We start from the raw sequence: 14,388 nt of genomic DNA on the forward strand, positions 1-14,388 counted from the left end.
GTAAATTAGCAAAAATATCAACTACAGTCTAAATTGAAGAGTCAAATTTTGTAAAACTATAAAATAAAAATCATCAGTTTTCCTAATAATTTGGAAATATCGAAAATGCCAACTGTATTCCAAATTGAAGAATCGAATTTTGTAAAAATATATAATAAAAACCTTCAGTTTTGTTAATAATTTGTAAATATGCAAAAATATCAAATGTAGTCCAAATTGAAGAGTTTAATTTTCTAAAAATGTACAATACAAATCTTCAATTTTGCTAATAATTTGGAAATACGCAAAAATGTCAACTGTAGTCTAAATTGAAGAATCATGTTTTGAAAAAATATGTAATAAAAATCTTCAATTTTGCTAATAATTTGTCCACGTGTGTATTTATCACAATTTTAATGCTCTTGTTTTAGTCATAACAGAAATATCAGTAAAACTGATGTGCCTCGACATTTTAGATTCTTCACTACATACATTCAAAAGGAAGAGAGAACAGGAGCTATTTTTACGGAAATACATTAAATCGAGTCTGCGTACTGTATTTCAAATTTACATCATCTGAGAATACTTAAAATAATACATTTCTCTTTAAAGCCCTATTTGAGAGGGGTTTTACCTGTCCGATTTTAAATGTATTACCGGTACTTCAAGGTTAAAAAAATCTTAATTTCTAAAAGTACACAATACGATAATTAATGATAGTTACTATCTTTAAACATGTCAGAAAACTGGTTTGTGAGTAATCCACAGGAAGTTCTGCTAAAAATGATACTACGTATGGACTGGGAAACAATGGAAACAAAAACTTGAAATTGACTGACATAAAGCATAGAAAAGTACAATCAAATAAACAATTTGTAAGCACAATACTGTTGCTGCCTCTTTAGTAGGCCTACAGTGTTAATGAAATGTTGCTATAATTTTGAGATCCTCGAAATTTCAAAACGTTATAACTACACATTGTTTTTTGTTTTTGTTCACTCTTTAGCCAAGCGCATTTCTCATATACAGGGCTTCTATTATACAGGGACATCATTTTACTTTTAATAACATTTTTAATATTAACCTGGCTATACCGGAAGCACAGTTTGCTATACCCTTCCATGACTGGAGTTCGATGACACTGGCGTAAAACACAAACAAATCACTCTACTAGGTATAACAGGGAAGAAAAGTAGTTCATCCATTTACGTAAACTAGGAAATATCGCGATTTTGAGTTCGATAATTTTCATTAGGTTCTTGTTTAATCAAAATACAGTACTGTATTAACAATAAGTGTTTTTACTCACGAAGTGAGTTATCCATGCGAACGTATTCATTATGCAGTGTATATTATACTGTCTACAGCACATTAGTGTACAATATAGAGAAAGAAGTTAAATTGAAAAATAATCATAAAATGAATATTTAAACACATTTTTGAAAATGGTGGCCGTTCATTTCGATACAGGCTTCAGTTCTTTTGTGCATATTAACGCACTACATACTATTGCATCTAATTCCAATTGCCAGTTTCGTCCTTCGTACTAGTAACTCATGTTGAAATAATTCTGTACCTACTCTATAAAAGAATATCTTACGTACTGTAAATTCAATCTTCACTTCTGCCCGACCCGCACAGATAAAATTACTTAGACATGCTATCTACTGTCCGTCCAAGTGGTTATGCCGCAGGATCGTAGAGAGGGGGGGAAATCACGTGACAGTTAATTACTTAACGAGGCCCTTTTATTTAAGTTATTTTAAACAGTTGTATAATATTATGTAAACGTCCAATTTCTAACAGAAATTAATGTTTTCAGAAAAGAGCTAAGACAGCCCAGCTTTTACAGAGGGCCGAACAGAAGCAGGTGGGGGAAATCGGGATGCGACGTAGGCAAACGAATAGTACCTGTACGAAAATACGATTCAATATTGAAAGCTCTTTCGTCACTGGAAAACGCGAACATATTTCTGGAAAGTACTATACTCGCATACTTAGTGCTGTTCACTATATACGGCCTTGGTTCTGTGTGGAGGACAGTTGGAACTTCATTAGTAGAAGGGGTGGGAGTGAAGTACATTCAAAAACTCAGGTACAATAAAAATTGAAGTAAAAATAAAATGATGTCCCTGTATATACTGACCGCTAGAGCGATATTTTGCTTCTCGCGGCTGGGTATGTTGCAGGCGGTCGCACTCGTACGTTAACCCCGCTACTTAAACGTGTATAAAATCGTACCTCATAGAAGATGCTGGAAATGTCGCCCTCCCTCGGCTAAACAGGTATTGTATCGGGAAAACACATTCTGATTGACACGATTAAGTTCAGCCACTGTAATGTTCCTGATTTCATTTATTCTACCGGTATGTACGATGTTTAACCTCACAAGAATTAAAATGATCAATTTAAGAACAATGAAGAATAGACAAAGTGTGTTCTACTCACCTATGTCACTCTATAAAGAAATTGAAAATATCGACAAATTTGTTGACTGAAACTATCAATGAGGTGTATGGCATTGACAAAAAAAATCATTCACTCAAAGGTTGCAAAGTAGAACCTTTTAAACAGAAATTTGAAAGTGTACTTGAAAATAAATATGGATTTCATACTATGTAGGTATCAAGTTGCCTAAGTTTTGGAAGGACGAGAAGACATTGGTGAAATTGACAGTTTGTCTCTCACAATCAGTGACATTCCTTTGATGAAATATGCAAGACTGACTACTTACGACGTTGAACTGTCTTTCTCCAGTATCGTACATTGTTCCGAGACAACAGACATGGGTTTGTGATGGAAAACTTGTCTTAATTGTTCACTGCAAGAACGAGCTATTTGAACCCACCACTATCTCAACATGATTGGTGAGTTTTTTTTTGTAATACATGCATAAAATTTTGTAAAATTGAAACAAAATAATGTTTTATAGATTTTTCATTTTTATACATATTTTCAATTTTTTTTTACTTCACAAGAAAATAAATATTTTCTAGTGCTTTAGCACAAAAAAAAAAAAAAACCGTTCCCTAATTATCACTCTGGAAGCGAAACTTGACAATTTTCCATTATAAATTTGGTTAGTCGTACAACTAATGCCACTCAATTTAAAAATAGTGGAACGATACGTCATTGAGAAAGGTTGAGAACCGTTGTTCTGTAAGGTACGATTTTATACACGTTTTAAGTAGCGGAGTTAACGTATGAGTGTGGCTGGCTGCGACATGCCGAGATGCAAAACACCGCTGGGTTAACGTAGTCTACGTGTGCGGCCGGATGCGACATGTCGAGATGCAAAACACCGCGGGATTAACGTACGAGTGAGGCCGGCTACGACATGCCCAGCCGCCGAGAAGCAAACTACCGCGCCAGCGGTCAATATATATAATACAAATTCTATAGTAGCTCGACGTTTTGTTCTCTGATTTACAAAATTCATCTTCTTCTTCTTCTTCTTCTTCTTCTTCTTCTTCTTCTTCTTCTTCTTCTTCTTCTTCTTCTTCTTCTTCAAGGTTTAGGCCTTTCGGCCTGTTCCGCCTCCATTAAAATTGATCTCGCCAACGTTTTACTGGTCTTCCTAATGATCTCCTTCCTAATGGATTATAATTCATGGCTGCTCTCGTTATAATTGTTGTTGGCATTCTGTTTACATGTTCTTTCCAATTATGTTGATATTCTTTAATAAGTTAAATTATATTAGCTATTTTTAATTCTTTTCTAATATCTTCTTTTCATTTTTTTTTGTCCAATAGTGTCTAACCCGCAACATATCTAAGAAATTTCATTTCACCTGCTTCAATTCTTCTTTCTTCGTTTCTCTTTAGAACCTAAGATTCGCAGCCGTATAGAAGGGACGGAATTGCCATTACTTTGTAATATTTGATTAATGTTTCCTTTCTCACTTTCTTCCCCAGTGTTCTACGTATTGTTCCATAGAAATAGTTGAATTAATTTAATTTTTACTCGATTTCACACTTTTTGCCATGTGTTATTTAACAACCTAAATATGTAAAAGTGTTGATTTGTTCTATTATTTTGTTCTCTATAACCAATTTCACTCTTATTGGTTGAGATCCAATAAATGCCATCGCTTTTGTTTTATTGGTCGATATTTTCATATTAAAACTTGATGCAATTCGATCTAATTTGAAGACTGCCTTGTTGTAAAGCATTTTCACTCTCGCCAATGACCACTTGATCATCAGCAAATAAAATTGTAGTACAATTTATGTCATTTAATTTAAAATCTAATGATATTTCATTCAGCCATATTCGTAGGACTTCGTCCATGCATAAATTAAAAAGTGTCGATGACAAAAGACATCCTTGACGGACTCTTTGATTTATTTCTGCCATTTTATTATTACTGGATGTTTTCAATTGTATTGTGTTAGTTAGATATAAACACTGTATCACTCTTATTAAGTGGGATGGAATTCCTATATTTTCTGATACAAAATTTGTTTATTTAATAAAACTGATAATATGAAACCTGTCGCTTCATTTCACGTGCTATAAAGACATCGCGGGTATACCACAAATTTCATTGAAGAATATACATAGATACAAAGCTGAACTGAATCTGCAAAATTAGCGTCTTGAACAGACTCGTAACTTCCAGTCGTAACTTTTGCAGCACGAAAAGCAGCAAACAGAGCGCTACTTTTGGCTTTTGTGAACACATTATACTTTTACTGCTGAATAGAGAAATTGCGCAGTAGAAGTAGCAGTGTGTGACCACAGTCTACTATATACAGTCACGAAGCTTGAGTTTTGAGGGTGCTAGAAACAATAGACTGTGACGGTACTATTTTGCATTGCCTGTAATGAGGCGATATTAGCGATCCTAGTGGTGAGCAACTATCTAATGTTTGCATATTTACTACGTATTGAGCTTCGCGACTGTATATACTAGACTGTGGTGTGACTATACCTTTGGTCCGCTACAAGGAATTGGCCGTGCTCTTTCATGGCCGTCTCTCAACGTTCCTATTAATTAGTACAATGCGGCAATAGCTGAACCAGATTGGCAAGAATTATCATGTGTCGGTAACTAAGGCAGCTACGGAAACCTTCTTGAGCTGATAAATTCTGTGTTCGCTCTATCGAGACAAACATTTTTGGCCTTCAAAAATTGAAACTTTGTTTTTTTTAGATAAGCACTATTTGCATTTACAACTTCAGTTACTAAACAACATAATGATATGTATAGCAGTTAACAAATAGCCAGTGTGAGATATAATTATGTCGTCACACCATGAATATGACAACAAAGTAAATATACTGCAATGAGAATTCTAGCAAACAAGATTATAAACGTCAGTTTCATATGAATTGAAATAGATTATTCCTCATCGTAAAACTCTCTTATATGCAGAGTGAACCGTAAGTAATGTCATTAATTTCAGGGAGTTATTCTTTGATACATGTACAGGGACATCATTTTATTTTTACTTCAATTTTTATTATACCTGAGTTTTTGAATGTACTTCACTCCCACCCCCCTCTACTAGTAAACTTCCAACCGTTCTCCAAACAGAACGAGGCCGCGTATACAGTACTGAGTTAGTGAGTATAGTACGTTCCAGAAATATGTTCGCGTTTTCCAGTGACGAAAGAGCTTTCAATATTGAATCATATTTTCGCACAGGTACTGCCGTCCGTTTGCCTACGTCGCATCCCGGTTTCCCCCACCTGCTTCTGTTCTCCCCTCTATAAAGTCTAGTAGCTGGGGTGAATTGGCTATTTTCTGAAAACATTCATTTCTGTTAGGAATTGAACGTCTACGTAATATTATACAACTGTTCAAATAACTGAAATAAAAGGGCCTCATTAAATAATTAACTGTCACGTGATTTCCCCCCCTCTCTACGACCCTGCGACAAAATCACTTGAACGGACAGTAGATAGCATTTCTGAGTAATTTTATTTTTTTGGATCAGGCAGAAGTGAAGATTAAATTTACAGTACGTAAGGTACTCTTTTATAGAGTAGGTATAGAATTATTTCAAGATGAGTTACTCGTGCGAAGGACGAAACTGGTAATTGGAATTAGGTACAATAGTCTATAGTGCGATAATATGCACAAAAGAACTGAAGCCTGTATCGAAATGAACGGCCATCATTTTCAAAAATGTGTTTAAATATCCATATTATGATTATTTTTCAATTTAACTTCATTCTCTATATTGTACGCTAATGTGCTGTAACAGTAAAATATACACTACATAATTAATACGTCCGAATGGATAGCTCAGTTCGTGAGTAAAAACACTTATTGTTAATATTGTACTGTATTTTGATTAAACAAAAACCTAATCAAAATTATCAAACTCAAAACTGCGATATTTCCTAGTTTACATAAATACTTTTCTTCCCTCCTATAACTAGTAAAGTGATTTCTATTTTACGCCAGTATCATCGAACTCCAGTCTTGGAATGGGGAACAAGCGGTGTTTCCGGTTCTAGACCTTTAATCCAAAGATATAGCCAGGTTAATATTAAAAAGTTAGTAAAAATAAAATGATGTCCCTGTATATAAAACAAAAATATTTAATACAATTTTGCCTGTTTTTGCTTTCTTTCGGGAAAAAATTAGTTTTATATGAAAAATTTCATTACCTGTTTTGGGAAAGCTGTTGAATTAATTCTCAATATGCTCAGTCAATTTAAGTGAATTTTATAATATGATAATAAATGATTTAAAGAACTTCAGTTTTGTATATTCCTACTACGAAAAATGGTAATTAGAATAATAGTAGGTGCCAAATCTAGGGAATCGTGTAGGATCGTTTAAAAAAACTACAAATAAGACCTATGGCTTGTCAGCATATTTTTTCATTAATAAACTTCCTCGTATGTGATCGTGAAAACTTTGTAACTAATTCAACAGTTCATAGCATAAATACGTGCCAAAATGACTTTCATACTCCATCGGCAAGTCTATCGTGCTATCAAAAAGGAGTGCGTTATATGGCAGTAAATATTTTAATAGCCACAAAACATAAGATTATTTAGGGCCAAGTTAAAGAACTACCGAATTTCTCACGCCTTCTATTCTGTAGGTGAATTTATGACATTCAACAACGCTGCATGAATATTTCTGTCTTGTATTAAGTATCCATATTAACTCCTTGTGTTGTAGTAGTAGGCCTATACTGTAAAACTCTTCTGAATATATTTCAACTAGATTATCAATTAAGACTTTGTAATTTTTTAAAACAGTTATCAATATCTTTTGAAATTCAAAAAATCATCTCGCAAATTCTTAAAGATTCCCTGTAGAGTATACAATTTCATTTATACAACTCAGAAGGCCTTAATTAAGGATATGCTAATTTTAAATAAAATCTCGTATTTTCAACTTTTAAGGTTTTATTTTATAATTAATAATCAGTGGTGCTTAATTATTACATTTTATTTCTATAACAATACTCATATTTAATTAATTATATTTTTATTTGCTGTTAATTTTCGGATCCTCGTGGTCATCCTTAATTAAGGCCGGACAATTTATTTCTCTCTCTCTCTCTCTCTCTCTCTCTAAGAGTTTTTGACATTTTCCATATTCTAGCTGTGGAGCGATGCACGAATATCATGGAATGTAAATAAATGCAATACAGTACATAGTTGTTCTATTGTATGATCTATATTGATATTGTAAGTTCTATTTTATTCTATTCATATTGATAAGAAAACTTTCTGTTGATTAAATTGAAGTAGAAATAATGCGGCAGTGAAAAAATTTTCTGACTTAGGCAATCGGTACTAAATTTACCTATTATGTAACAAGAAAAATTAAATTTCTTAGACAACTGCTTATAATAATTGTGAAAACAAACAGAGAACCTATGCAGTTTATTTAACCTTACTTAAAGGTAACAAACACTCTGGTTAAAGAGAAGTTTCGAAAGAATATTGAAGAATATGGCTTAGTAAGGCTGATTGTAAAATCAATTAACCTTGGAAGAGCAGGAGGGTTGTTTTATGTGCTACATAAAGCCATATTAAGTATTGAACGCATATGAGCGAATCATGCATAATTTTTAGTATACACATGCGCGTGCGTTTGTGCGCTGCTGTAGGCCTACTGGGCGGCCAATGGACGAGCCGTATCGGAAGCAAGTCGCTGTTATATGTTCGTCGTCATTAGGCATAGTTTGTGGTTAAATTACAGACCTACCAACTTTGATTAATAACGCGCAAGTCACCTGCAATTAGCTCGCGTCTTTGATCTCTCGCATTAACATGATAATCTACAGAATTTGGAGGTGATCGCATAGCTTTCGTGTTTATTTTCATATTATTATTATTATTATTATTATTATTATTATTATTATTATTATTATTATTATTATTATTATTATTATTATTATTATTAAAAAGGATATCCGTTAATAATTATCATCTCCCACCTTTTATCTCTCGTAGGTTGGCAGGTCTGTTGTTACATGCGCTCTGCGACTGTCAAGAATGACATAAGACGGACGTTTAGTTCAGTGTTTTGCCGATACGGCTGAACACTCGGCCTCACATTACATGAATAAGAGTTTATAATATAAATAAATTAACTGATATAGTTGTGATTCTATAACTGATAAATTAGAAAGCATAAATAAATATCCGAAGAATATTGATTTGAGAAGCATTCATAGATCGAGGCTCTCGATCAGGTACCAGCCCCAGTTCATCTTAAGCCAGAACCATCTTCCCCCAAAATTCTTACTCTCGTTCCTTCCCTATATTCTACTGGGTGTTCATTTCAAAGTGTGTTATGACGTCACTGTTGTTGGGTCACCGATTTGAAGCGAGTTTCAGCTTATATGCTAGAGAAGTTGCCTATTATTTAAGGCGTTCTTCAATCTGAACTTGAGAACGTGTACGGTATAACTTGAACGTCGTAGCAACAGAAGGCGGTTTGTACGGTCTGTGTGCTACCATAACCTCTTTCGAAAAGTGTTTTGCGCCGGCAAGTCGTACGCAGGGTATTTGTTATCATCGGTTGCGTACGGTAACATTTCACAACACAAATCAAATGCTCCGTGTCCATGTTGACCGTCGAAGTTAATGTCAACAAATACGTAAGTAATCGTCTTAACCCTCTCCCCATATCCCGACAGTACGTATTTCCAAACAGTTCACATTCCTGCCACTACCGGCGTTACCGTACGTATCGGCACCTACTCTTCAGAATGAACGCCGTACTTGCTAGCCAACTTCTCTGCCTCTTAGATTATACACCTGAGCTGCGGATGTGTAGGAAGATTGAATTCTCTAGGCTCATCAACTAGCCACATGACGGCATACAGTGAGCCAAGACACATTTTGAACTGAACACCCAGTATTTGAGCTGACGAAGCTGAACTCGGTCTCTGGCGACCTGTGGAGCGGCAAGCATCCGTTGCGTGATCGAGTCTCAGGATCAGGATCCATATCCAGCTTATCTTACGTCAGAAACACTCCAATATCCTGTCTCGTGGTGAAATACAACTCGGGCTATTACAATAACGATAACACTCACCCTTCCCAACATCGTCTCCGAGGGTTGATTAGGCCATATTTTATTAATAATTTCACAGCCAATAGTTACTCTCCTAAATTGAAATAACTCATCCTGCCTGTGGTTTTCCTAAGGTGCTAACAAGCAAACATTCTGATGGAGGCAGATAAAAATGTTACATTTTTTCCTTCCACTATGTTATTAACATCAAAATAAGTAGCTATTTACACAAATTTTGGCCACTCGACTGCAATTACGAGGCCGTCCAGAAAGTGATTTTCCCTGGGGCAGTTTACAGAAAAAAAGCACAATTGTATGGAAAAATTTATTGAAACAGATACAGCAATTGTTGCTCTAGTTGTCAAAATATCCCCCACCGGAATTGAGATATTTATCATACCATGGGATCAGTTTTTGTATCCTTATGTCGTAGACGTCAGCCGCCTGGGATCGGAACCAGCATTTGACAGCCATCTGCATCTCTCTGTCGATCTCATGATATGACAGATGTCTCAATTTCGGTGGGGAATATGTTGAAAAAATATCTCCACAATTGGTGTGTCTGTTACAATAAATTTTTCAAATGAAATTGTGTTTTACTTCTGTTAACGGCCCCTGGCGAACATTTTTTTCTTTTACGGCCCTTGTAATTGCGGTCGAGTGGCCAAAATTTGTATAACACTTCTTTTGACATTATTAACATGGCGAAATAAAATAAAATAATTTTTTTATCTACCCCCATCAGAATGTTTGCTTGTAAGACAAATTTCGGGATGAGTTCTAAAAGAATTGGGCCAGGATCTAAATCTCCCTCCCTCTCACAAGTTTCGGCTTTTTTTTCAAGTTAAAGCCTTTTGAATCTGACCCTTCGTTTTTGTATATTGCCTTCGGTACTTGGGACGAGTTGGCGCCAGTGCCACTTGCACAATGCAAAGGCTAGGATCCCTTCTCTCGCGAGGACAGTGATGTCCAAATCGATGTCAAGACTTTTAACATCTTCGGCTATCCTGCGCTGTTGCTGTTCTGTCATGCTCCTCCTTTCATGTGGCAGCTATTAAGTTACTGTACGTCCATTTTCGGCTTTTCTCCAAAATTCTCTAAAGTTTCTTGAGTGGAACGGTTAAACTCGGAGTGAGAAAAGTGGCCAACTGCCTTAGAGCTCGGATATTCAATTTTTCTCGGTCCCAAATACCCTTGTAAGGACTTGTTTTCGCGTATCTTTTAAATGTTTCTCCCCCAATTCCCCATTGACGATATGTTTAAATAAATATAGAGTTTAAACTAATATATTTGATCTACTTTGTAACCCTTTATTCTGCAGCTCAGAATGTTAATCTTATATTTAAAAGGTGTTAAAATATATGTAAATTTAAGTTGCCAATTTTATGATGTGCCTATTCATTTTTTGCATTGCAAACTACAGAGGAAAAAATCGCCATCAGAGGAGGTTAGTAATAATTAAATTGAAGTAATGTTTTATAAATTAAATATCTATGAATTAACAATGAAATAGATATAAAAATACAGAGAAAGTACTGTAATAATATGGTACGATTCATTAAACACAGCAAATTTATCTTGCCTAGCTTTCACAAGATTTAAGTAAAATGTATGTCTTCTACACAATCTATTGACAATAACAATTACCAGAGATAGTACGTCTTAATTGCAGGATTAAAAAACAAGTATGTGAATTGATTCTATTGCTTGCAATTTCGCTTACATTCAAAATGTAATATATCTTGAAATGGACGTTTTTCTTTTTCTCGAATGGATGATCTCTTTTAGTTGGATATGACTAAGTGGTAATATCAAAATCGAAACTATTTCCTCCTTTCCATCCAATAATCTTCTCCAAATACCTGTGGTCTGCAACGTTTTCGTCTTTAGCATTTCATACAATCGATCTCTTATCAGTATTTATTTTCAAAGCATTAGGGATGTCATTGGTCTCGCATATACAGAATGGAAGGTAATTTCTGCACCAGAATGAAAGTTGTAATAGATCATGAGGAGAGATTTGAAAAATCTAAATAAGTTTTTTCTCTAACTTTCACCGTTTTAGAGGAAATTGTTATGTTTCTGTGAAGCGTTTGGCAACATCACGACTACTGCAATAACTCTACCAAGCACGGCCTGCACTCCTTACTTTCTCCATCCCCTCTGTCCCAGTCGGTGACGCGCGAGAGTGCGCTGCGTTGCAAAATTTATTTTAACGATTTTCGCAATTATTCAATTTAAATTCATGATTAAACGATTTGAGATGATTCAAGACATTAACTGTTCATATTGTTTTTACCTATCTGCTTGCATAGCAATCAGTCATTTCTCTCGGGCCATTACCGCAATAGAGCGCTGCAAACATTGAGAAAGAATACTTTTTCTTCCTGCTTAACGGTGCTTCATCGAAGGAAAAGTGTAATAAAAGTTTTGTTACATTTAACATGTAGAATCACCTCTTAATTTTTTTTTTGCATCGGTTCCCTTCCACTTTGTATTATTGTATTATGGATTCTTAAAAATAAAGATTTTTCCAGTATATCTTACTTTATTATTTAACCAATTCAGATACAACTATTGTGAACACCATAGAAGACCTTGACTGCCTCCCTAGTCTGTTGGTCAGCATGCGGACTTTCAGATCTGGAGGTCCCGGGTTCGATTCCCGATTCGGTGAATTTTTCTGAAGAAAAATTGCCTGGGTTTCTACAGTCTGGAAATTTGTGTGATTGCGAGTGTTCCGGGTTAATATTAATTAGCCAAACATCAAAAATATAAAATGTAATATATTAGGACTGTCGCTGGGCAGTAACCTGAACACAAGTTTCAGCGTCACATTTTGACAAGTAACTCTATCAGTTAGCATAACCATAAAGCATTAATAGATGCTATGGCGTTAACAACACAAAAAAAGACATAAAGACCTACCGTATTTGTAACGACGTAAATGTTTACCATTAGTTACAACACTAAATTTAATATGTAGTAGTTTAATGAACACACTGGGGAGGATCGGAAAGTAACGCAAAACAATTTCTTTACGGTATACTATTTTGGTTAGGACGTTCAAAGTTGACAGATAGTTTGAATGTTGCGCTACAGACAGCAATGGCTCGATTAGGTGTCACCCTGGCGGAACGAGCGGTAACTACTGAGTAAAGATGGAACATGTGCTAGCATCGTCTACTTGTGAAGAGCATCGAGGTGTAGTCCGTTTTTTCTGAGCAAAACAAAAAATTCCGAGTGAAATTCACGGGGAAATGTTGGAGGTGTATGGTGCTGATTGTTTGGACCGTAGTAACATCTCCAGATGGTGCAGGTTCTTTGAAGAAAGCCGAGTAAATCTTACCGACGAAGCACGTTTCGGCCGACCAGTAACCGCTGCAACTTCACCCAATGTCAGAGGCATTGTGGCGTCAGTCATCCAGCTTACAGCCCAGACTTCGCACCGTCTGAGTTTCACCTCTTCGGACCAATGAAAAAATTCCTAGCATTCCAACGCTTTGGTTCGGATGAAAAAGTGAAATCAGTCGTGCGCAGGTGGTTATATGCCCAGAAAACGGAGTTATACGAACGAGGTGTACTGAATCTGGTGTCACAATGGGGGGAAATGTGTCGAGAGTCTTGGTTCCTGTGTTGAAAAATGGATAAAACCTGTAGCTTTTTTTCTGCATTTTCGTTTTGCTTACCTATTAAATACGTTGCCACAAAAAGTTGTTGTGCATTACTTTTCGATCCTCTCTCGTACAAATGGATAGTAATTCATAATTAAAAGTTTATTCTAGTTGCAGCTACTCTCATTATAAATTATATTTTTCATAATAAAAAGGAAAGGTATGATTATTTCTTAAATCTTAATATCCATAGCATGAAAGTGATTCGTAACATTATTTTAAGCGACGTCATGGAATAATATGGAAAATTAAGTTAATTCAATAGTAATTAATTAATTAATGTAAGTAGCTTTTAAAAGTAAATCACTTGACAAAAAATAAAAATGGTTTTAGAGCATCAGAGATGTAACAAAATTAGAATTCTACATAGTACAGTTTTATCTATGTTAATATACTTCTTGTGATAGTATTTTTAGCATCATTATAATTATTGGTAATTACTGAAGTAGTATGGGTTAATTAATCAGAACTGACATTCTGTCTCCATATTTATGATTCGTTGTTGTTATGCTGACGAACATGAAATCGTATGTTACAATAATTTCACTCTTGTAATCAAAAATATCTTCATCTTAACATCAGTACACAGTCAGTTTTGAGCTTCGTGAAAAGGGATAAATGATGGATGTATTGTGATTCAGTGTTTATATATTTATGAGCACCTATTAAATTTATTTGTTTACTTTTTTCACTTATTATTTTAATTCAGTCATTAGCATTATACAATGCTTGAAACTGTCTGGTGATGCCACGCTTTTAAATAAATGTCGCTCTGAACTTCTTTTACACAAGTATTGTTCAGTGAAAACTTCACGTTATTGATTTCGTCCATAAACAATTTGCTTATAATATCTGTGAAATTTGCCTATGTGATAATGTAGCATGTGGAGAATGGAGTCTTAAGAGGTAAAGTCTTTTACAAAATAAGTTTTCCGTGAGTCACATTGGATGTTAAATGTTTGTTCTGATCTGAAATAAATGTTTATATGTATTCTTGTTTGTGTATGTGTATTTACTTCGAATACAAGTCTAATGGTGTATGGTGCTTACAAAAAGTGAAATAAGAAGCAAAATGCAACTCATTTTAGAACAGTAACAGAATAATTCCTGATGTAATTATGGCCATGAAGTTTTTTTTTGTACACACAATATTTTGTACGCTCGGTTTATATTATTTTTAAAAACAAAATGAGAGAGAGATTTGTTTAAACAACAAAACCAAAGAAAATCTATAAT

The 14,388-nt window shown here is 34.8% G+C and overlaps 1 protein-coding gene across 8 annotated transcripts in view; it reads left to right on the forward strand.

Annotated features, from left to right (window-relative positions):
• Nucleotides 1-14,388, forward strand: part of LOC138701890 (phospholipid-transporting ATPase ABCA3-like) — a 196,313-nt gene that overhangs the window by 97,108 nt on the left and 84,817 nt on the right. For 6 of the 8 annotated variants that reach the window (XM_069829239.1, XM_069829240.1, XM_069829242.1 and 3 more), the window contains exon 3: nucleotides 10,902-10,925. The exons of the other annotated variants lie outside the window; for them this stretch is intronic. In XM_069829239.1, coding sequence (XP_069685340.1) covers nucleotides 10,902-10,925 — 24 coding nt within the window. The remainder of the gene's footprint in view (nucleotides 1-10,901; nucleotides 10,926-14,388) is intronic. 8 annotated transcript variants of the gene reach the window in all.

This window comes from Periplaneta americana, chromosome 6 (genome assembly GCF_040183065.1).
Source record: "Periplaneta americana isolate PAMFEO1 chromosome 6, P.americana_PAMFEO1_priV1, whole genome shotgun sequence".
Lineage (NCBI taxonomy): Eukaryota > Metazoa > Arthropoda > Insecta > Blattodea > Blattidae > Periplaneta > Periplaneta americana.